Below are 24480 nucleotides of genomic sequence, written 5' to 3'. Positions count from 1 at the left end.
GGACTGTGAGTGTGATAAATTCACAGACTCATACTACAGTCAGAACACTGTCAGTGAGAGAAGCAGTGAATCAAAATGGCTAGGGGAGTTTGCACTTAACTAGTCTCTGGAGTTCTATGAGAAATAAGTTTTGCTGCTGCTTTTAAGCTTCCATTTCCATCCATGCTCAGTGCAAAAGCTGGGAGCAAAGGTATGTACTGTAGTTAAATATAGGTTAGGCTATTATTCTGTGCCTATGTCTATTTATTTGTGTCCATACAAGAAAATAGCCAGTGCTGTAATCTAAATCCTCCTCCTGACTTGGGAAGCCATGACAGAATTACTGTACCTCTTTTTTTACAGATGATTAAATAGAGGCACAGAATGGACAAATTGAATCACCTAAATCACTAATTAGAGATGGGAATAGAATCTAGGAGCCCTTATTCCCAACTAGTCTTTTACTCTAACCATTTTACCACATTGCTGCATAAAATATATATCTCAGTATGACCACACCATTTTGTGTGAGAAATTCACTTCTGTTGTGGATTGTAACTGGGGATCTTCCTACACACTTTCATCTGAAGTAAAGCCAATTATGAACATTGATAGTCTCTCTCAGGTCTCTTGCCACTAGACAGTGAGACCCTTTCATACTTCAGCCCCAAATGTAACAAAATATTTAACCCCAAGACCACAATCAAAGCTGTTCCAGTGCGGATCATATACTTAGTAAACAACAGGTGATGTAGCAAATGTATATATTCTGCATTGGATTTGTCACAAAGGAGTTAACAAACACACCCCTTCCCCCAGCCGCCACTCCCTCCCAAATAGATTATCTCATAATTTTTTTCAGAGTGGAGTCTATATATTTGTAAGGATATAGTTTACATTACACTCTTATGCTTACTAGGGGCCGGATGGCTGACCCTTACATGGGTGCCCAAGGAGAGCAGGGAGGGTGCAAGTAGCTTCTAACGCAAATGCCTCCCACCATGCAGGGGCCTGCCATAATTGTGATACCTGCAGTATCCCTCAGCCAAGAGGTAGAAGAGTAAACTATTCTCACATGTGCCCAAAGCATTTAAAAATCAGAAGTCAGACCCCCAAAAAATCACACATTTTTTTTAAAATGTGGTTTTTGGCATGTCTTCTGATTTTTGAACTCCCCCGGCTCACCTGCAATGCATGTGTGACACACAGAGTATGTCTGTACAGCGAGTTGGGGGTGTGACTTTTTCAGCTCAAGGACATGCCGGAGCTAACTCAGATTGACCAAGTGTGCTAAACGTAGCATGTGGGTGTGGTGGGACAGGCTAGCCACTCCAAGTACATGCCTAATGCCTTGGACAGGTCTGTAAGTGTTGGCTAGTCACTCAAGCTGCCACGGCTACACTCTGTTTTTAGTGTGTTAGCTCAATCAGAGCTAACATGGGTATGTCTCCTTAAACTGAGAATTACAGCCCCAGGTTGAAGTGTAGACATAACTATGGTAAGGGAGAATCCCTGCCCTGAAGAGCTTGCAAGCTAGGGCAAAGCATGGTGAAGTTTGGGAAGTGGGAACCAAAACTGGGACTCACCAAAGTCAGATAAGAAAGGCTATCAGACTTCCATTAGATAGGGACTTTTAACTCCTGCTGATTTGGGCAGAATTCAAACAGGTGACCCATAGGTGAAATGCTCTCTTGCTCATTACCAATGTCCTGAGGCATACAGTCCCCCATACATGCTAATATTACACTTTTGAGAATGCAGCTTGCTTTCTGAAAAGAGAAGTTTATGAAATCAAGGTCTGACTTATTAACCTAGGCTGGGTCTCCCACTCTTTGGACACAGAGACACAATCTCCGGCACACTGTTCCTAATCTCCTGCATATACTCAGTTTGCCTCACCCAGATCTTACAGGGAGAGCACCCATTAATCAAGTACAAATAATTTAAAAAGCAACAGTGGTTGTATTGGTTACTGAAACAAAAAATACATAGTACCTGGTTGCTGACTTAATTATTAAAATACATGCTTTTGGTTGAAGAGAACTTTTATAAGAAGACTAAACCAATAAAGATATAGTGGATCTTTATAACTAAGGAATTAGGTTGTATGAAAAACAAGATGCTCTCCATGTGGATGTAAGGTCATAGAAAAGAACTATATGATGCTATATCATAGATCATATTATTTGAGAATGTGTATTCATGAATTAGGCTGTATCATATTACATATGCACAAAGGAGCACAGTAAAGGATCTGCATGCAGTCTGACATTTTCTGGGGTTTTTTGAGTGCTTACCCATGCAAACTGAATAATCACTTAATGGATGCTTTTTTATGGCATATATATAGAGAGAGATGTGTATATTTATATCTGTCTGCATTATGAAGCTTAGAATTTTTATTATTGAAACAAATTTTGCCAGGGTGTCATGGGTTCAGGTAATTGTGTGTGCCCTTTTATGTTTTCATAGCTGGCAAATGGAAGGTGTCTGTCCTCACCAGTGATATGCCATCTGCAGGAACCAGCTCACAGGTTTATATTACATTGTATGGGGATTACAATAATTCAGGGCCTATCTTTCTATATGGAGAAGAAGGGGAACTGTTTCAGAGGGGCAATGAAGACATCTTCACTGTAAGTAATAAATATTCAGTATCTTGTCTTTATCGTCCATAGTGCCCTACCAGAGTATATAAAATGTGTAAAGCTGTGTGATAAAAGGGACAGTCAGTTTTTGTACAGTAGACTGGGAAACAAGTAATACTACTTTTAAATATAGAGCTAAACCTAACTGTTTTTCTTAAATGCCAGTTAAGCTCAGTATATTTCATTAAGAAATATCAACTACTGTATATAGAACCAAATGACTAACTGCAAAGGATAGAGAAGCCAAACATTTGGGTTCATTTTTATGACCTTAAATCTGAAATGAAGTAGTAGGGCTTAGATGGAAGTTAGGTGCCTAAACAACTTTGAGGATCAGGACCTTAGTCTCTCTCTCTGCCTCAGTTCCCCATCTGTAAAATGGGAATAATGATACTTCCCTATCTTCCTGGGGCGATTAAAGACTGCAAGATGCTCAAACAGTACAGTAATGGGGAACCATAGAAGTATCTATGATGGATATTTTAACACAAAACCATCTGCACAAAAACATAATAGACATGAACTCCAAGTGTATCTAGGGGACCTGGAGGAAAAAGAAAATGGCAATAGTACAATAGCAGCCAAATTATCAACAGAAAAGCAAATTTCATTCATTGGCAATGGCTAGTTGACGAACTTCAGAAGCACTGGAGGATGCTTCCAAAGATGCTCCGGGGAGCAGGTGGATTAGGGTTGCCTTACAACAAAAGCAAACAGAGTTCCTCTTCCCTGTCTTTGTTTGCCCCACTCCCTACCCCATTTCTCTCCTGCATCTGAGTTTCATCATGGGAACAACCTTTTTATCGCCCTCTGGCCAAGTCTTGGCTTGGGCTCCCTCCGTTTGACTGGCATGCAAGCAGAGGGGAAGAGAAGGGAAGCCATGCATTTGTCCTTGTTTATCTGTGGGCAGGAAGTTCTTTATTGTTTACTTCACAAAGTCCAGGGGAGTTAGCATCCAAAGGTTTGCTTCACATGCATCTCTGCAGTGTAAGTGAACTCAGAAGATGAACTCTCCAGAATGCTGTGGTGGGAGTAAAGCAATAAAGTAAAGTGAGTGGACTAAATCATGAGAAAACTCATACGCCACAGGATGAGAGATGCCCATTAGTAAGTTCCGAAAGCCCAAATGATGATCTCTCTATTGATAAGAGCACCCTGGTTCACACCTTGCTGCTTGACTGACTTGCATGCAAAGATCACTGAGATCACTGCAGCATGTTTAGCGTTGGAAGCATGCACCCAGCACTGCCAAGAACTAATCTTCCAAACATAGATTTATAAGATAATGAAAGTAGACCATTTCGTATCAAGAGACGCTGCATTTTAAACGCAACACAATACCTGATTGTTGCTGTTCTCCAGGAAACTGTTTTTAAAAGAGGAATGTAACATATGAGTGATACCTATTGAACTAGTTGTTCTTTGGAATTTTTCTTTTAAGAAGCTAGATGCAAATTATCCATTTATTTCCTTTATAGATTGACACTGGAGACATAGGAGAGCTCTATAAAATACGCATAGGACACAATAACTCTGGAAAATCCCCCTCTTGGCACTGTGAAGAGGTGAGAACCCTGAGCAGGAGTTTTATCTTCTGAAAAACAATCGTTGTGCCCAAACAAGCAAAATAAATAATAATAAAAAATCCTGGGAGAAGTATTTCAGTCTGATTCTGATGCTTATTGCATCACTGAGAAAAATATTTATTGTGGGTTGTTCTTGTGAGGAGTTTTTGGCAGCCCAAGAGCCATATTGCTAAGGTTTCCTTTTCAGTTTCTAAGGAGAAAGGATGTCCACTGAATATTTATGATCCTTCTAAATTACAAGTTATATACTGAGTATTTCCATGGTTTATAAGAGATGTGGTTTGTAGCATAGGTAGTATTAGTAATCCCCTAGTTCCATTTCCAACCCTTATTGAGACAAGGTTTGGCCAGTGTGCCCCAGGAAATAGGTCAGAGGTCTGGGTGTAAGGAGATCTGGTTTCTATTCCCAGCTTTGCCAATCACCTACTGTGTGGCCTTGAACAAGTCATTTCACCTCTTTGTGCCTCAGTTTCCTCATCTGTAAATTAAGGATAACAATACTTAACCTCCTTCAGCACTTCAAGAGCTACAGATGAATAGAGCTTATCATTATAATTCATGTTTGAGGGCAGATTCAGACGTGGTACCAATGGTTGCAGATCCATTGAAATAAACCTAGTTACAATTTTGTACGCCAGGTCCATGTATGGGCAGGATTCTTTGACCACAGTTCCCTAGTAACTGCATGCCTGGATGGAGAAGTTCTATAACTACTAGGTTGCCAGGAAGTCCAGGTGGTTCCTTAGCTTCTGGCCTAGGATCTATGGGACATCAACTCTGACTGTCAGCAACTGAGCTAGAAGAGAAGTGTTTCCCAACTCCTGTTGGCTTTTGAGCGGCCTGAAGTTTCCTGTCTGCCAGAAGACCTTTAAGGATTCTGGAAGGCAGGAGCTCATAATGGAGGAGAGCAGCTACTCCATGCCCCCAACCCAAACACTAGAAAAGATTGGAGGGGCAGGCCACCAGCCCTCCTTTAACTATGTTTGGGGGAGGGGGTACTAGAAGAGGGGAGCAGCTGTCATCCAGGGAATGGTTATTGATATACTTATTTATTTATTATATACTTATTATTTATTTGGGTCACATATAATCTGACTCACTAAGTGAATCCGCAGGTGTTGGCCCTGCACCGGGCTTGGTGAACAGACCCTGCAAGGTCCGCTTTCTGTGTGGTGTGTCTATTTAAATTGAGAAACTAAAGAAGTCAGGTAAAAAGTGGAAAGAAAAGGTGCTTGGGCTCTTTCTTTTCTCCTTGCCTTGCCTCCACGCATGCAAGCTGGTAGATCTTAATTAAAATCAATTGCACTTTAGTGTATGCTGTTGATTCTTGGCTCACAAAGTCTGTTTTGTCTACTTACTTGGGCTCATCTGAAATAAAAACAACTGGATCAAGACCTCCGACCACCACAGCTTTTAGACAGCAGTCAATCAGCTTTGTAAGGAGGGGCCAATGGAGCAGAATATCTTCTACAAAGACCCCCACATTTTGTGTAGTAGAGTTAACACAGTATGGTCCTTTACTGCTACGGAATCTGGGGAGAGGGGAACAACGCAGTAGGCTGGGGAGACAAACTGGTCAGCACTATCTCCTGGGAAACCCATGCATTCTTCCGCAGATATGAAACCAAGAGATCACATTGCATCACTTTTGTGCTGTGTGATGGGGCAAGGCCAGATGGCTATAGAAAAGTAGTGGGAGATAGATATATTAACTCCAGGCTAAACAAATCCCTGGTACCAGGTTAAGTGAAATGGAAGCTGCTCCAGGTCAATTAAGACACCTGGGGCCAATTAAGAACTTTCCAGAAGGCAGGGAGAATGCTATGTTGATTGGGACACCTGAAGCCAATCAGGGGCTGGCTGAAACTAGTTAAAAGCCTCCCAGTCAGTCTGGTGGGTGTGCATGTCAGGAGCTGTGGGAGGAAGTTGTGCTGTTGGAGAGGCTGAGTAGTACGCACCATATCAGGCACAAGGAAGGAGGGCCTGAGGTAAAGGTGAAGTGGAGCTTGAGGAAGTGGAGCTTGAGGTTGCTGTGGGGGAAGTAGCCCAGGGAATTGTACATGTCATGTTTCTAAAAGGTCAGCTACCATAGCTGATACTATTAGGGTCCCTGGGCTGGAGCCCAGCGTAGAGGGTGGGCCTGGGCTCCCCCTCCACCTTTGCCCCCTGATTAATCACTGAGACTGGGAGACAACAGAGACTGTGCAAGGAAGGATAACTTCTCCTCACTTCCCTTGCTGGCTAATGATGAAAATGACTCACTAGACTGTGACCCTTGTCTCTAGAGAAAGAAGGGTTACGTGGAGGGTCACAGCGAGCCTCTGAGGCTAGTGAAATCTGCCAGGAAACGCGGGACTCACGGAGGCAAGCACAGAGCTTTGTCACAGCTGCAAATGTTCAGTAAGGAGCTGGGCAGCCCCACAGAGGTGCTAGCCCTCCCTGCATAAACCCTTACATCTGTGGCTTTCCTTATGGCTGTCCCAGCGTTAAGATGGTTTGAGGTCTATTCATGGCTACAAACACCTCCCTCAATCAGGGTGCTACCTCACTCATGTGCAGTAAGTGTTCCCCTCCCACATGTTTTTCCACAGGAGATAACAATAGGCTTTTCCAGTTTTCTTCAAGCAAGATTAGACAGTTTGGTTCACCAGCATTTGTGGTGAACCTCTTGCAGTCATTTTCTTTTAAATATAGTATTCCAGCCCTGGAAGAGTGGGCAGCAGTAATTGGGATTCCAGTAATTGGGATTCCCTTATATTACAATTAAAGGGATATGTCAGACCAAATGGTGTGAAGCTGCAGTTGGCTCAGCCCAGGAGAGTAGGGGGTGGGCAGAGGTGGCTTTATGTCACCTTTGCACCTCCTTAATCTTAGGTTGACCAGGGAGATGCTGAGCTGTTGGTGCTACTCTAATATATGGCAGCCTTGGCCAGCTGCCTTTGGGAGGATCTGCAGCTCAGAGTAGTCAGAGCACAAAACACTGATTGTTTCCCTTCCACTCCTGGCACCCCTTCCCTATTATTGTTCTATATCAGAGGCTTCATAGGAAGGCAGCATAGGACTGCCTATGACATTCCTGCAGCACTTCTGCACTGGGGCTATCCCCCTGGGGGGCCTTCATGGCTCCCTTGTGGCACCAGAGCTGCAAACGGGCCAGAGCAAGAGCCAGAATCTGGCTCTTCATCCTAGTTCCAGATGTTGCAATAACATCTGCTAGCACAGAACCCTGCAGCTGCTTGGAGCCCCACTGATGCTAGTAGGCCTTGGCACAGGCTGAGAGGTCTGTCCCAGCAGAACCAACTTCAGGATTGGAGTCTAAGTGACTTAAACAAATGATGATTGTCATTGCTATTATAGGTGCAATTGCAGAACCTTTACTCAGGAGAGCAGTTTTCTTTTCCTGCCCACCGATGGCTGGCACAGGATCAGGATGATGGCGAAATCTGTCGGGAACTTCCTGTTTTGCGACGGGGCCAGCCTGTTCTTCCAGGTAGGCGAAATAATGCATCAGGCAATTCAAGTCACAAACTGCCACCCGGATAATTCAATTGATTGTTTTTTATCGATTACCTATTGCTGTTTTACAGCTGCAATATGTTTTCTCTGGTCTTTTCCCTTGTGAAGGCTTGGCATGCACAGCCCCTAAGCTGAAGGTGTAACAGGGATGGGACCTGCAATGTCTTTGATCAAATGTCTTGAATTTCAAAAGTCCTTTTGGACTTAGGGTCATCTCACTGAGGTTTTACCGATAAAGGCAGCCCTGTTTACTTTCCACCTGGAAACTCAAACAATGGTGAATAAACCTCACAAGGTTTTTTTGTTTGTCTTTTTACTTATAAAAAAGATCAGGAAACAAAAAACATGTAACTGTCATGATGCCATCACATACAAACCACAAACACTACTAGGAATATCATAGGAATTGCAGTTTTGTTAATATGTCATGTATTTGACTAATATACTTGCTATTTTCTTTCCTTTTCTGTTACCTGTAGACCACATTCATACAGAGCTGTTTTAATGGGTGTGAGGAGCAAAGCTAAACAATACTTTAAAATGTTCATAAATTTAAGTGGATCTGCTGCTGACTCCAGACATAGACTGGGAAAGTGGGAGATGGGTGACATGGAGGACCAGGAGTCCCAAAGGTGGCATGTTGAGGGGGGTGGTGCACTGGGACAGACATGGGCTGGGAATAGAGGACTGGATGGTTTGGAGCTGTGTTATTTGTGTTATCTACGGCTGAGCTAAGGTGGGAGAGGAGGCAGAAGGACATGAAAAAGGCATATAGTGTGGGACCCAACACAATATTTAAGCTTAATCGTACCTGCCCTTGAGGTGAAAGAAAAGTCCTTTCTGTCCCTTTGCACCCAACAATACAGCCATATAGCTGGCAGTCATAACCGTCTCAGGGAGGACTATGTAGAAAGGCTAGCCAGCATTAACCACAGTGCTCCAGGATTCTGAGCAGGCATGACCATGGTCCTACCCCCATACACTAGATGTTTGCTGCAGAGAAACACCAAAAGGCATGGCTGGCTAAACCCATAAAATAGGTATGGTCATTGCTTCTCTTAAATCCACTCTCCCCAATGCCACACAGGCATTATGCCTGCTCGTTCTTCCAAAAGACATGCCATAGTTCAAACAGAAATTCATTTAGAGAGGTCCTATGACCTGTGTTATATAGGAAGTCAGACTAGATGGTCACAGTGATTCCTTCTGGCCTTATAATCTATGAATCTGTTGCAGAGATATAATGTCTTTGGGGGCCCCTACTTAAACTGTACTTCTTTTCCCACCATCCAAATATTATTAGAGTGGGGGGAAGAGAGGGAACAGACAAGCAAAGTAACAATAAAAATAACATACCACTAAACAGGCTACATTCCTCTCCCTCACAACTCATCCCTCTTCCCTGACCCCAACAATTCCCAACATAGCTTCAGATTCTATGACCCTAACTCTACCCTCCCAGTTTTCAACCCCTTCCCTCTATATAGATGAGCAGTTCATTCACGAACCAAATCAATGATTGATATCTTGGTTATCAAATAATCTTTATCTTGTTATGCCTTGAAGCCTAGCACCACACTTAAAATACCATCTCATGCTGCATCCAATTTCTCCTTCTTCTCAAATCAGAGAGAGTGAAGAACTTCTAAACCTAAACAGTTTTGCCAACCACATAAAAGAGAGGTCATGCTGAAGATTTTGGGTTTCTGCTTTAACTAAAACTTTTCTTAAGGGTATATTTCTGCTTCAGAAACAAGCTTCTCACTTCTGAGAGGTTGGTTTGATAACACTGAAGAAGTAAAGAGAATTGAATTCAGTATGAAAGTGAGAGGATCTGGGGGAACTGATATTCTGAATGAAAACAGGGATGAGGCACTAGCTGTTGTAATGGCTTTTTGTAATCACAAAAATAAATGTATTCATTAAATAAAACCCAGCAGAATTTGTGGGCCTGACTTTCAGTGGAGCTGAGCACCTTCTGTTATCATAGACTTCACTCGGACTTGTAAATGCTCAGCACCTCTGAAATTCAGGTACTATTTTAATCTTATGTTTACTGCATTTTGCATCTATTATAGGCTAAGCAGGTAGGCAACCTTAAGTATAGGTGGTGCTGACATTTCCCATTATAACACCCTGATTCACAAGCTCCTTTGCAGTTTCCCTGCTGCTCTGGGAAAGGAATAAACTGTGTCAGGTCACTACCTGTCATAGTGTGTGCTGTCCGATATACCTCCTCCCATCCCTGCTGCCCACTTGTGAGAGGTGTGGACAATGTAATGATGCTCTGGAGCTGGCTTACCTAGATTCCTGCCCACTCTGCTGCCTAAGAATGCCTTATGCAGCCTTACTCCTATGTACCACTGGGTCATGATTTGTCCCTAAATGGGACAGACCCCAACAGAATCTTCATTCCTCTCATATATCTGCCTTCAGCCTCAGTGACTGTAACAGCAGTGCCACCAGAGGACTATCCTATCTAATTCCCTTCCCCTGGTTCCTGACCAGCTCAACTGTTACTGAGACCTTCCTGAGGAAATGAAGTCCCATTGGGTTGGCCTGAAGGGTGCTGAGAAAAGCTTGGGAAATGAGGCTCCCTCATCCCATTGTTATGTTTGGAATGAAGAGAAAGCAGCGATTTCCCCTCCTCCCCCCCACAAATAAACATGTTTCAGTGGTATCTGTTCAGAAGCAGAAGGGTATGAATGTTCTTGCACTTCAGTGGTAGCAGAATTCTCAATGTCTCTCACAAATGGCAGGCCAATTTTCAGCTGCTGCATTGAGAAGGCAGGCAGCATTGGAATATCTATTAGCACCAGCACCTGCCGCTGGGGGAGACAAATCATTATTTGCTATTTATATTGCACTAACACCTTAGGGTATGCCTACACTGCAAAGAAAAACCCACAGTGCTGAGTCTCAGAATCCATGTCAATTGACTGGGCTCATAGGGCTCGGGTTGTAGAGCTAAAAATAGTAGTGTAGATGTTTGGGCTCAGGCTGGAGCCCAGGCTCTGAAACATAAGAGGACCTCAGAGCCCAGGCTGCAGCCTGAGCCCAAACATCTATAGTACTATTTTTAGCCCTGCAGCCCGAGCCCTGAGTCAACTGACTTGGGCTGTCATATGGCACCATGGGTTTTTTTTATTGCAGTGTAGACAAATGCTTAGAGGCCTCAGTCAGGTTCATGACCCTGTTGTATTAGGAGCTGTACAAACAGAAGGTCTCAAGTCTGAAGAGCTTACAATCTGCAAATGGCAAAAGAAGCTTGCATCTTCCCAGTCAGAGGGCTAGAGGGGTAGATGGCAGAATGTTCACATTCCCATATGCACGCAGCTCATGTCTGCGCACACACCCACAGTAACAACTTCAACCATATCAGGGATTGGAGCAATTATTGTCTTAATTTAAAATGTTCTCAACCATAGGCTGTCGACTGCCCAAAGTCCATAGAAAATGTCCCTGATCCAAAAATAAAACAAAGAAGGGAAGATGGCAGTGCCTAGAGGATAGAGTTAAGGTTGTTTTGGATGCTTGAACAATGTAATTCTATACTTTCAGCTGTTTTCTTTTCTTTTATATTTAATCTTAATTTTGAATTATCTGGTTTTTAATGTCTCTGCCTTTTTTCAGATTTATAGCTGCATAAATATAACCCATAAATTACCGTTCCCAATCTTAACTACAGTTTAACAGTGTTTTGCCTGGGAGTTTTATTTTATGTCATATTACATATTTTGTATTAAACACCCAAAGGTGTTACAGTTTTCATTTATAGCCCTTCCCTTCCCTCCCAAACTTACAAAGTGATTAAAGAAGATTCCCCATCAAAACCAATAAAGGAATAATCTACTATTATTATTGCCTGAAGCACTGAAATATTAAAGCAGTGAAGCATTCTTTGATGCTGTAAAGTGGAGACAATGGTGCTAGAATTTATTTTTTAACCAGTTCTTTTAAAGGATTGATGGCTGCTGTCTGGCATATTTGTGGTCTGACTGCTTATGTTGATGCTAATCTTGGATTTACTTTGTTTACTTTTCTGCTTTGTAATGACTGTAAGTGGTGCTGAAGGACAAAGATATACTGTTGTGCATTTAGAGCTGATTTTCAATTTGCATTCGCTACTGGGAATACCAACCTGGGGTAAACAGCATGCACACAAAATCAAAACAAGTTTGTGTGTCACTTTACTTAATATTAAATGGAATTTTTATGAACTGAAAAGTACATGATAGCTGATCCTTGATACAGATGTATTTGGACTATATAGTCACTCTGCTTTTGAACTGGATATTGCTATAACTATAGTAGTATTGTAGTGTAAAATCCTGTCTTCTTTTACTGTCAGTGACTGAATATGAGATGTATGTGACAACAGGAGAGCTGTGGAATGCCGGAACAGAAGCTGATGTCTATATTTCCATCCATGGGGAAGAAGGCGATACAGGCTCCAGACAGCTACTTAGGTCAAAGAAGCCTAGGAAATTTCTAAAAGGACAAGTGAGTGACAAGAAGCATACGTCCCGGTCCATTTGTATGTCCTTTCTAGCTCTCTACCTTGTAAGATCTGGCCAAGGTAGGACTTGCACTAGCAAAGATCACTGGTAGACTGCAAAGTTCATAGGAAATCTGCACCACTAAGCCAAAATTTTTTTTAAACATTTGCATTGACATTTTTGGGGAAATTATAATCCATAATAATTATTGTATAGGTAAAGTGCAAACTGTTTTTTAAATTTCTTAATTATTTAAATAATATATATGAAGAGAAGAAATAACTTCAGTAAAATACATATTTTACTATATTCTGATATTAAATTATACTACAATTTGTGATTGTTTTGTTAACTAAACTATGGGCTAGTTTCTGCTCTCCTCACTCTAGTAATTGCGTTAATTTGAATAGGACTACACACATAAACAAAGTGATCAGGATTAGCTCTTTAATCATAATCATTGGTCCTGGAAACCAACTTTGCTTGTCTGCTTTGACATTATCATACATTATTTCATAGAGCATATTGGGATGCTCATACCTCATAGAAGAGTTTCACAGGTTTTCTACAGCAGGTTTTATGGGTCCCATTGGATGGGGAGTTTTTTTAGAAATTTAATTGCACTTTTCTTGGCTGGTTTGCAGACTGACCTCTTCCTACTTGAAGCTGTGCACCTTGGAAATTTGTATAAGATTGTTATAGGACACAATGGACTTGGATCAGGTGAGAAATCGCTACATATAGTAACTGAATACTGACCACAGCTTTCTGTGAAATTAGAGTAGGTATTTATAAAATATTCATATGAAATAATGTGACCAAGGTATTTTATGGGGAGAGGCAAAGAAGACCAGTCATTAAAATGAAAAGGTTACATTTTGGTACCATCACAAATTCCAAACAGTCATCCTTAACTTCTATTCTAGTCCAAATATTTGTATTAAAAAGTTACTTTTAAAAAAAGGGTACTGAACATTATAGTTCTGTCATTTCCCTTTGAAAAAATTAATTTGTTTATCTTTTCTGCACTTTGAATATTTCATTGTACAGTTTATATTCTGTATGTCTTCTAGAGATTGGCTATCGCTGTAAATGAAATTTATTAGTATCATTATTATTTAAATTGCAGTAGTGCCTGAAAGTCCCAACCAGGGATTTGAGGGGCATTGTGCTCAGTGCTGTACACGCAGAATTAATGGAGATATGGGCTATGAACCAAATTGCCAATGATCACAAGACTTGGATTTATTTGATGCTGAATATCAAACTCTATAGCAGATCAATGCTAGACAGTCTGGGCCAGAGTGTCTCGTAGAGGTGTCAATTTATTCTGTCTTGATATTTTAGATACAGGCAGTAATATAGTTAACCTCCCCATCTCCCTTCCCTCCCCCCATCCCTCCAATGTGTACAAAATATCACTCATTACTAGATCATCCCACATTAATTCACTTGTGGAGGACATCCCAACCCCTCTCCATATGGAAGGGGAGAAGTGGCACTTCTGTCACACATTCTCTCTGGTTCATTGGCCTTACACAGATGCCCCTGGATTGGAACTCATCAAGTAGAGAGCGTGGTGACTTTTGGGAGAGGAAGGGATGGAGCACATTAGATGAGATGTCTCTTTCCGTAGTACTGTTCCCTCTTTGCTCCCAGATTTTCACATGGAAATCCAGGAAAATCGTGAATGGGAGCTGTGATATTTTGCTCTGGATCCCTTCTGTGGCTTCTTCTAAGCTGCTGAGAAAGGACCCAGTTAATGATTACATAGTTGTTATTGAACCAGGCTGTCAAATGGAAGGGAGACCACAAGAAAGTAGCAATTCCTTTTCCTATGGATAAATCCCTAAGAACCACAGGATTAGAAGGGAAAATGGCTCAAGAAAAACCCTCTGTGGGGAAAATCCTTGAGTTCTTCTTCGAGTGCTGTCCCTGTGGGTGCTCCACTCTAGGTGTCAGTGCGTCCCAGTGCCATTGATCGGTAGCAGTGCCTGGTCAGGAGGCAGGAGCTCAGTTGGTATCTCCCATCTCCTTGGAATCTTCCTGAGCAGCTGTGTCACCGCACCCCCCTCAGTTCCTTCTCATCCATCCTCAGCTGAAGATGAGACTTGGGGCAGTGCTGCTTCTCTTCCCTGGTCTCTGTAGGAAAAAAGTAACAAAGAATATGAAGTAGTTATTAGTTACATCCCAGTTGTTTCCCTTCCTTTAGTGTAGTTACATAGTTAGTTAGTTAAAAACAAAAACAAAAAAACCCAAACAAACAACAACAAAAACTTTTCGCTTCAGGCTTGTCTCCCGCTGAGACACTCTCCCCTGCCATTTCTAATTCACAATGCCAGGGGCTTCAGGATTCAAAAAGTGTGTTTCCTGTCAGGACTCCATGCCACGGTCTAATGGGCACTCACATTGTGTGAAGTGCCTCGGGGAACCCACATCCCTGCAAAGTGCCTCCACTGTACAAGCCTCAAGTCAAGGGCTCGGTGCAATAGGGACCTGCAGCTTAAAAGGCTTCTGATGTAAAAATCCCTGCAGCCGCTGTTGGAGGAAGTTAAACCCGCTTCTACATGGTCCCTGGCCAGATGTGAACCAGCTGGGAGTGTTGCTTCACCCTCTCTGGAGCAGAGGCAAGAAGCACAGCAGTCTCCAAGGAGAGACTCCAACAAGGGCAAAGGGTCTCCCGCGAGATCCTTACCCTCTGTGCTGACAGCGCCACAGGCAGGTGCCTCAGCTCTTTCTAAAGCCTCAGCTGCGCTCCCGCAGAGGCAGGAACCCAACCTCCCATACCAGGAAGGTTTCCGTGGCACTGAGCGCTTCAGTGCTAAAAATAGCCACGGTGCCAGCTGCGTGCTCTGCCCAGTGCCGACAAGGACAACAGCACCGACCCCCTCCGCGCTAAAAATAGCTGCGGTGCCGACTGTGCATTCTGCCCCAGTGCCGGAAAAAACATTGGCACCGAGCCTGCCTCCTGCTCCGGCACCAGCAGCTGACTCCCTGCAGGGCACCTCCAACAGACCTGGGGCACCGCTGACACTTTCAGTTTCACTTGCTAATGCGCTAGAGCACAGTCCAGGCTCAGCGCAGCCCAGGGAACAGGAGCAACAGTTCCTCACTGAATGTGACCTCTCAGTGCCATCTGAGCCTAACTCTCTGCTCCTGGATACACAGGGTTCACTCTTCGAACAGCCGCTCTCACCACCTGAACTGGCTACCTTCACTGACAGCAAACCCGATATACAGCAGTAGGCAGAGTTCCCCTCACCTGCCTCTCCTCCTCCACCAGAACCTCTTCCACCTCATGCTATAGTCCACAGCCACCAGCCTCAGTTTCCCTACTTCGCCGCCCCATGGACAGCACCTGGGTTCTCCTACCCTATGCCTTGGCCTCAGTGATACGTTTGGCCATTTCCTCCTAACACTCATCCTCAGACCTCTTCCACGAAACCACTACCTGCTTCTGTGCCTCGATCTCCAGCTCCGTCCACTTCTAGAATACCTGAACCCCCTCCTGAGAATGTGAGCTACAAACCATAACCTGACTCACCAAACCCTAATTCTCCACCTGCTCCAGACGGAGCCCTCTCCCCCCGCCTCCACAGAACGTGGATGACTAAACAATTTCAAGAGCTTTTCAAGAGGTTGGAACTCAGTCAAGACATCCCCCTAGAAGAGGTTCAGGAGACACAACACAAACTCCTCAGAATCCTTCAACCCTCTGCGCCCTCAAAGATCGTGCTCCCTATAAATGAAGCACTCCTGGAACCAGCTGACACTCTCCAGCAAACTCCAGCTTTTTTATAACCAACCTGCAGAAAGGCCGAACGTAAATATTATGTTCCTGCTAAGGATGCTGACTTCCTATTTTCTCACCCACGTCCGAACTCTCTCATCATGGATGCAGTTGCACAAAGGACGAAACAGCCACAATATCAGCCCACCCCACAAGACAAGGACCTTAAACGCCTTGACGTCTTGGGTGACAAGGTTTACACGTCCTCCACTCTACAATTCAGGATTGCAAACTACCCTGCACTCCTCGCCAGCTACAACTTTGATAACTACAATAAACTTTTTGAATTTGCCTCCTACATTCCAGAGGATAGGAGAGTGGACTTTAAATCAATTCTGAGCGAATGCCAACTGATTTCCAGAAAGGCCTTACAAGCCTTTTTAGACATGGCAGACACAGCAGCCTGTACTACTGCAACTGCTGTGGTTATGCGCAGATCTTCATGACTTTCTGCATCTGGCATCCCTAAAGATCTGCAGACCAAAGTGGAGGACCTTCCCTTTGATAAAGACAAACTGTTTTCCAAAAAACCCGATGAACTACTTCACACCATGAAATATTCTAGAGCGACACTGCGCACTCTGGGTATTCACCCATCTCTTCCCAGGAGACAAAAATACCAACCCGACCAAAGGCAGCACACACAACAATATGATCAGCCTCAACCCAAACCATACGATGTAAATAGGAATCGCGCTAGCCCCCTAAGTGCAGACAAAATCAAGCTCAAGCAACCACCTCCCATCCATCCGGGAATAAACAACAATTTTGAAACATTGGTCGAGGGTCTGCGTGACCACCCCTTGATTCCATAGCCCACTTGCCCGTTTGGTCACCGCCTCCGGAGTTTCCAACATGCCTGGCAGTGTATTACACAGGACCGCTGGGTCCTTGAAATAGTTCAGTCTGGCTACTCTATCCCATTCATATCCTATCCTCCTACCCTTCCCCGTCCCTCTTCAGGGACCCCTCTCATAAGCACCTATTTCACGTGGAAGTGGCTCACCTTTTCCAGCTAGGCGCAGTGGAATCTGTGCCAACACAACATCGAGGGAAAGGGTTCTACTCCCATTACTTCCTGATCCAGAAAAAGACCAGGATATACTATACTAGATCTACGCCAACTGAACAAATTCATGAGGATACAAAAATTCAAGATGGTCACAATAATTCCTGCACTGGATCAAGGGGACTGGTTCACAGCCCTTGATCTACAGGATGCTTATTTACATATATCAATTCATCCATCTCACAGATGCTTCCTACTATTCACAATTGGTCACAACCATTTTCAATACAGAGTTCTTCCTTTTGGTCTCTCCACAGTGCTGAGAGTCTTTTCCAAAACTCTAGCTGTGGTTGTGGCTCACTTCCACAAACATGGGATCATGCTTTTCCCCTTCCTGGATGATTGCCTCATCAAGGGCAACTCCTATGGTGAGACACTTTAAGTTACCTGTTTCGCCATCTCCCTCTTTCACAGCGTAGGCCTACAAATAAACATCCAAAAATCCACCCTGACACCTACACAACAGATCGAGTTCATTGGAGCTCATCTCAACTCAATCCAAAGTAGAGTCTTGCTCCCATAAGCACAGATTCCTCGCTATCACACAGCTCATATGCACGCTCTCTATTCATCCCAGGACACAGGCAAATATCTGTCTACAGCTCCTTAGTCACATGGCAGCCACCACCCTTCGTGGTCCAGCACAACAGGCTACACATGAGATGTCTTCAGGGCTGGCTCAGTTTGAATTTCAAACCCAAAAGACACACCTTAGGGACGCTGCTAACTCCTCCTCCCAATATTCTAGCTTCCCTACATTGGTGGACAAGATCAGAAAACCTCTGCACTGGGGTTTCCTTCCAGCAACGATCCCCAATGCTCATGCTCACCATGGATGCTTCCCTAATCGGTTGGGGAGTGCATCTATGGGGACACAGGGCCCAAGGCTGATGGTCTGCATTAGAGACTCACCTACACATAAATCTCTTAGAGCTCAGAGCAGTGAGGCAAGCATGCCTTCTCTTTCTTCCCCTCATAAAGAACAAATCTACTCGGGTCTTAACAGACAACATAGCATGTATGTTTTACATCAACAGACAAGGGGGAGCCCAATCACATTCCCTTTGCATGGAAGCCATCCGACTATGGAATTGGTGCATACAACATCAAATACAAATCATTGCTTCCTACCTACCAGGCTGCCACAACACTACTGCTGACACACTCAGCAGGCACTTCTTGACAGAACACGAATGGGAACTTCACCCTGCAATACTGCAACAGCTCTTCTCCCTCTGGGGCAACCCGTCAATCGACCTCTTTGCCACAACTCAGAATTGAAAATGTCAGTTGTTTTGCTCCAGAGCAGGAGTCGGGACTGCATCCCTAGGAGACACATTCCTCATCCCGTGGAACAGCTCTCTCCTGTACCCCATCCCACCAATCCCTCTGCTACACAGCGTTCTTCGAAAGATTGTAGACAACAAGGCCTGGGTCATCCTTGTTGTCCCGGGTTGGTCGAGACAGATATGGTATCCTTACCTACTCCTCATGTCCTCCCATCATCCATGGACTCTCCCCAACAGGCCACATCTCCTTTCCCAGGACAATGGATGGGTTCTTCACCCCCAACTCCAAAAGCTCCACCTGACAGCCTGGTTCCTTTATGGTTCCAAATCCATGAACTAGCAAGCCCGATATGTCCTCTTGCACAGTAGAAAAGACTCCCCTCGTAAAACTTACCAGCAGAATTGAAAGCGTTTCACCCTCTGGTGTTCATGTAATCACTTAATTCTCAATACGGTGACCCTCCCTAACATTCTAGACTACCTCCTGAAACTAAAACAGGACGGACTTTTGCTCAGCTCCATCAAAGTACACCTGGAGCAATTACCACCTTCCACCACCTGTTAGAAGGTTATTCGCTCTTTATCCATCCCACTATAAAACGATTTCCCACCTTCCACCTTAACCAACCTATATACTTACCTACTTTCTATCCCAAACCTCACAAGACTACACACCAGGCAACCCTGCCTACTCTTGACATCAGGCGAGCAATCACCTTTTACTTAGACAGGACTAAGCCATTTCATAAATCTCCACAACTCTTTGTCTCCATCACCGAAAGATTGAAAGGTACGGCTATCTCTAAACAATGTCTGTCCAAGTGGATCTCTGACTGCATCAGATCCTCTTACTGTATTCAAAATATTCAATCTCCCGAAGGCATTAGAACTCATTCCACTCGAGCTATGTCGACATCCGTTGCCTTCCTACATAATGTACCCATTTCTGACATCTGTAAAGTGGCTACATGGTCATCTGAAGACATGTTTGCCAAACACTATGCTGTCACACAAGATACCATGGCAGACACCATAGTAGGCCATACAGTACTCTCTACAGTACTCACTGCCACATCTCCAAAGTCCTACCGACCATAGTGGGAACTGCTACACATTCACCTAGAGTGGAGCACCCACAGGGACAGCACTCGAAGAAGAAGGGGAAATTACTCACCTTGCAGTAACTGAAGTTCTTCAAGATGTGTGTCCCTGTGGGTGCTCCACTCCCTGCCCTCCTCCCCTCTACTTTGGAGCACTAGTATAATTGCTCCATGGTAGAGAAGGAACTGGGGAGGGGGGGGTGCAGGACGCAGCTGCTCAGGAAGATTCCAGTGAGACAGGAGATACCAAATGAGAGCCTGTATCCTGACCAGGCACTGCTACCGAAAATCTCCGATCAACGGCATCGGGATGCACCGACACCTAGAGTGGAGAACCCACAGGGACACACATCTCGAAGAACCTCAGTAACTGCAGGGTGAGTAACTTCCCCTTTTCTGCTCCTCCAGACAACCTCTCATAGGTTTTTCAGTGGCAGTCTTTATTTTGCAACCTCCTGTCTTAAGACCACACTATTATTTATTATTATTACTATTAGTACTATTATTATTTGTTTTATCTATTCGTATTACAGTAATGCCTAGAAACCCCAGACTAAATCAGGGCCCCATTGTGTTAAGCCCTATACAGAAACATTGTGAGACAGTCCCTGCCCTAGAGAGCTTGCAATCTAAGTAGACAAGCTGGACAAACGAGTGGGAGACAAAGGAAGTATCTCCAGATCTATTGAATGCAGTCTTGCAGTCTTAATCCATTTTTATTGGAAAACCCACTTCCTCTAAGCAATTGATTTTTTTTTTAAATTAATCATTTGGCTTGTTGCTCATAGCAGGTTTGACTGTATCTTAAAATCTCCATTCTCGTATGAACTCCATTCTCATCAACTCTTCCTCTGCAGTAGTGTCTCTCAGGAAAATGCCTGCTATCCTCTGACGTTTCTGCACATTATAACGTGGGTCTCTGTTGTGGAGTTTTGCAATGATGAAACAGCCATGTGCCCAGATCAGTAGTGTCAAACAATCAATTTTCTTCATTCTGCTTTGAGCTAGTTAATACAGTCCCTTAGAATTGCTGGCAGTGTGGGCCTCTCAGATTGGTTAATGATTAAACTGTCAACTTCCTGGACTTCTGAAATATTCCATGGAGTTGCACTGTCTTGCACAATGTGTACTCATCAAGTGAATATTGCATCATTTAATGTCATGGACTAGCAGGGAATGGATTGTACCTTTGCTGGCAATGATCATTAATGTTTAAAAAAATCCAAAATATTGATATGTTCAGCTTTATTGATAATTTGACCAAAATATTAAAGAATTAAAAAGACTCAGAAAATATCTTCTCAAATACATAAATTAAATTCTTTAAATGAGAGGGATAAAGAGCTGTGCTAGCCTGCAACCATCCACTATTAAAACCTCTGGTGCTTCTAGCATATGTGACTGTAAATAGAGAGTTTTTGAAGTGAATCTTTCTTTCCTTACAATAGCTTGTACTGTGATGAGGAAGTCTGTCCCCCTAAGGGTAGTGATGCCTGGGGTCAGCCTATCTCCATTATGTGGTGTGGCTCTTTAAGATTTGGGAGGTCTGGTATGCAAGGTCCTAGAAGATATTGGTTTGAGCGGAAGTGGTCTTGGGTATAAATAGTGTTTGAGAGGAAATCTTGCTATAGTTTCTTTAAGGGCCCAGGACCAGGAGTCTAGTAGAGCAGGTGGGGCAAAATTCCCCCTTCTCCCAGCCAACTGGGATGAGCTTTAGAAAGGGGAGCAGTGTATATGCTACCTCCTCTTTAATAGCAGGAGAAGGCCTGCCTACTGAATCATAGAATATCAGGGTTGGAAGGGACCTCAGGAGGTCATCTAGTCCAATCCCCTGCTCAAACCAGGACCAATCTCCAATTTTTGCCCCAGATCCCTAAATGGCCCCCTCAAGGATTGAACTCACAACCCTGGGTTTAAGCAGGCCAGTGCTCGAACCACTGAGCTCTCCCTCCCTCCAAGGACTAATTGGGGAAAAGGGTCCAGCTGAAGGAGAAGCTGACTAAGGCCTACAAGACCTAAGTTACAACCCCAGCTCCAAGAAGGAGAGCTGGCTGGGGGACTCCTGTCTTGAGGGAGTGACTCTTTGAACTACAACCCAACTCCAAGAAGAGGACTTGGAGTGATGGGGGCATGGGGAGCTCCTGATCAGGGGCAAGAAAAACCTGCCAGGACTGTTATATGGATCCAGAGAACATATGTGTTTGAGTGACTAAAATGGTGAATTACACGTTGTGGATGTAGTTAATAAACCAGACCCCCCCGGAAAGGAGTATGTGCTTTTACCTAATCTGGTCTCGGTAATTGCTGCAAGAGTCTGAGTGGGAGCTATGAGCAATACACGTGCAGGCTCACGAGGGGTTGCTCTGAAAGCATTCAATCCTGACAAGGACTTTATGTAATTACAGGAAAATGATGAGCACTACTGTATATTAGGGAGTGACTCCTTCCATGGTGCTGAAGTTATATTCATTTGTGTTTAAAGTTACTGGGTCTGATTCTGATCTGACTTAAACTGGTTTGACATTGACATGAATGTGAATTCAGTGGACTTATCCTTGATTTAAGATGGTGTAACTTAAATCAGACTGTGGCCAGATATATGAGTGTGTTTGTGTGTATGCACGCGCATGCACCTCCCCCCCACACACACACATACACACGCATAGAAAATTTTTATTTTAGGATGTACTTTGTTTTTATTTTGTTCATAGGAAATGGATGGTTTCTGGAGAAGATTGTAGTCAAGGATCCTGTCACAGACCTGGATTATTCTTTTCCTTGTCACAGGTTGGTGGTGTTTTCAAATGGGTTATGTTGTAATAACAATTAGTTGTTTGTGGCGTCTCCCGTCAGGGGTGATTTGTGAGGTGCTTGTCCTATGAGAATCGAATTGAGATGATCCAACTCCTTTTACATACTCTACCAAACAGTCATAAGATGGTAACAACGTCCGGTCACTTCAGACCTGTGATACATTTAACCATTGACTGAGCATTGAAATATTCTATATAAGGTGTCTCCACCCCACACTGCTACAATGTTCAGCAGCTGCTGGCTGGCACATCCCCTCATCTGACGTTTTGAATCTGTCATCAGCTGATCCACCTCTCCCTATATCCAAGGCAACACTTTTCAGTTGAGTGGATTGCTCTCCCTCTAAGGGTAATTCTGCACCATTAACAATATCAAGGGGAGCTTTGGCATTTACTTCAGTGGACTCAGGATCAGGCTTTAGGTTCTCATGAGGTGTATCTGAGTGGCTGGTCCTTCCCCTGTCCACCCCCAACCTGTAACTGAGCAGCAGCAGAACTTGAAGCAAAATCAATTTTCCTGCTGCTTCCCCTGTGGTCTCTTCTGCTGTGAATTTGCTACTCCCGTGCTCGTTTCTAATTTTATATAATATCAAGAAACTCACAAATAGCTTATGGAAAGTCATATTAATAAAAATCAGTACAAATATTAGGAATTCGTAAAGTCCAGTCATGTATGAATCCAGCTACAACTTGCCAATGGCACCTCAATTCTGTGTCCTCTTTTCACTTCTACAAGTGAATAAATAAGTGCGCAAGACTGCTTTGAGTGATTGATGTGCACCCTGAAATTGATTTATGTGTGCGTGTGGACTTTCTGCCCATCTGATACAGCACCTCCTCTTAGCGTGATCTAATTTTGATTCAGTATTCTAGGTAAAATGAACTGCTACAGAGAGAGCTTGAAATACAATGCTAGTTTCATAAATAATTCAGGGACTGTTGAAATCTGTTTCACACAGAAAAATCCTCTATGTGGTTGTAGGGCTTGATACACCTCTCACTGACATCACTTTTACAATGGTTCAACTCCTTTGACTTTAACTGAGTTATCTCTAATTTATTCAGTGTAAGTGAGAAGACAATAAAGCCTTTTTTACTTTTAATGGCACAGTTTACAACTGAATGGGTTGGGGGTAGGGAGGATGGTGTTGCCTGCAAGAAATTTTCTTCATGAGAGGCAATTTTAGGAATCTGTACTGCTGGGCTCCCTGAGGTAGGCTTTTGGGGGAAGACAATGTGGTCGGTGGATCTGCTATTACTGATCCCTAGCATTGGGGGATAGCATACTAGTTGAGATCCCCAGGTAGGCAGGCTGGCTTGGGCCTTTAGGTCCTGATCAAGAAAAGTGCTTAAGCACACATATAACTTTAAAAAAGTGAGCAATAGAAACTCTCACATACTTAAAGTTAAGCACATGCTTAAGTGCTTTACTGGTTCAGGGCCTCAGTGCACAAAATATTAAAATGTAATGTATAAACATTGTGACAAAAATATTGCTGGGTTTGAGATCAAAACTATATAATCAGAATGGGTTCTGTTTTTCTCCAAAGGTGGCTAGATCAAGGGGAAGAGGATGGTAAAATTGTAAGAGAACTAAATGTCACTGACACTACCACCTTCTCTGCAAGTAAGCATAAAACAATGGAGAAGAGAGTCCCTTGTCACTGTGACTGTGTCAAAGGATGGCCAGGATACTGTGTAAACTGATCACATTCTCTCTATCTCTGCAGGGCAAGAGGTGGAACTCAAGAGAGAGGAAAACGTAAAGACTTTTTCTCTTTTAAAAAATTGATTTGGCAGTATACAAAGTCTGTTCTAGGGAAAATCAGGTCAATAGTTATTTCTGTATGTGAAGTTTTCTTCCTGTATCTTCTCATAAGAGCTCTTTTCTTCTTTCTTTTAAAAATATAACCAGTGGGCTGCTGAAAGATGGAAGTTTCAGAAAGGCAACACTCTTCAGTTCTACAGCAGGCTCACCCGTGGTTTCATACGCCTCAGTCCAGATGGCACAGTTGATGCACTTGGTGACAAGAAGGACAAATATGGTAAAATATTTACCAGATGGGGACATGTGGGTGAACAGCACGAGGAAGGAGGGCATCATCAGATCATTGCGTGTGTCACATATAAGATTTAAAATTAATTCTAACAGGAGCAGAGAATGGCAACCATGAATGTTCTTACTCTTGAA

The 24480-nt window shown here is 43.5% G+C and overlaps 1 protein-coding gene across 1 annotated transcript in view; it reads left to right on the top strand.

The window, feature by feature from the left end:
* RP1 (RP1 axonemal microtubule associated) overlaps nucleotides 1-24480 on the top strand; it is a 264400-nt gene that overhangs the window by 27119 nt on the left and 212801 nt on the right. Inside the window, exons 3-11 of the mRNA XM_043507860.1 lie at nucleotides 2452-2615; nucleotides 4106-4192; nucleotides 7571-7703; nucleotides 12081-12232; nucleotides 12873-12951; nucleotides 22188-22263; nucleotides 23840-23916; nucleotides 24020-24051; nucleotides 24205-24334. Coding sequence (XP_043363795.1) covers nucleotides 2452-2615; nucleotides 4106-4192; nucleotides 7571-7703; nucleotides 12081-12232; nucleotides 12873-12951; nucleotides 22188-22263; nucleotides 23840-23916; nucleotides 24020-24051; nucleotides 24205-24334 — 930 coding nt within the window. The remainder of the gene's footprint in view (nucleotides 1-2451; nucleotides 2616-4105; nucleotides 4193-7570; nucleotides 7704-12080; nucleotides 12233-12872; nucleotides 12952-22187; nucleotides 22264-23839; nucleotides 23917-24019; nucleotides 24052-24204; nucleotides 24335-24480) is intronic.

The sequence above is a fragment of the Dermochelys coriacea genome, chromosome 2 (assembly GCF_009764565.3).
Source record: "Dermochelys coriacea isolate rDerCor1 chromosome 2, rDerCor1.pri.v4, whole genome shotgun sequence".
Classification (NCBI taxonomy): Eukaryota; Metazoa; Chordata; order Testudines; family Dermochelyidae; genus Dermochelys; species Dermochelys coriacea.
The sequence above is the reverse complement of the archived record's forward strand: the minus strand, read 5'-3'. Positions and strand labels throughout refer to the sequence as shown.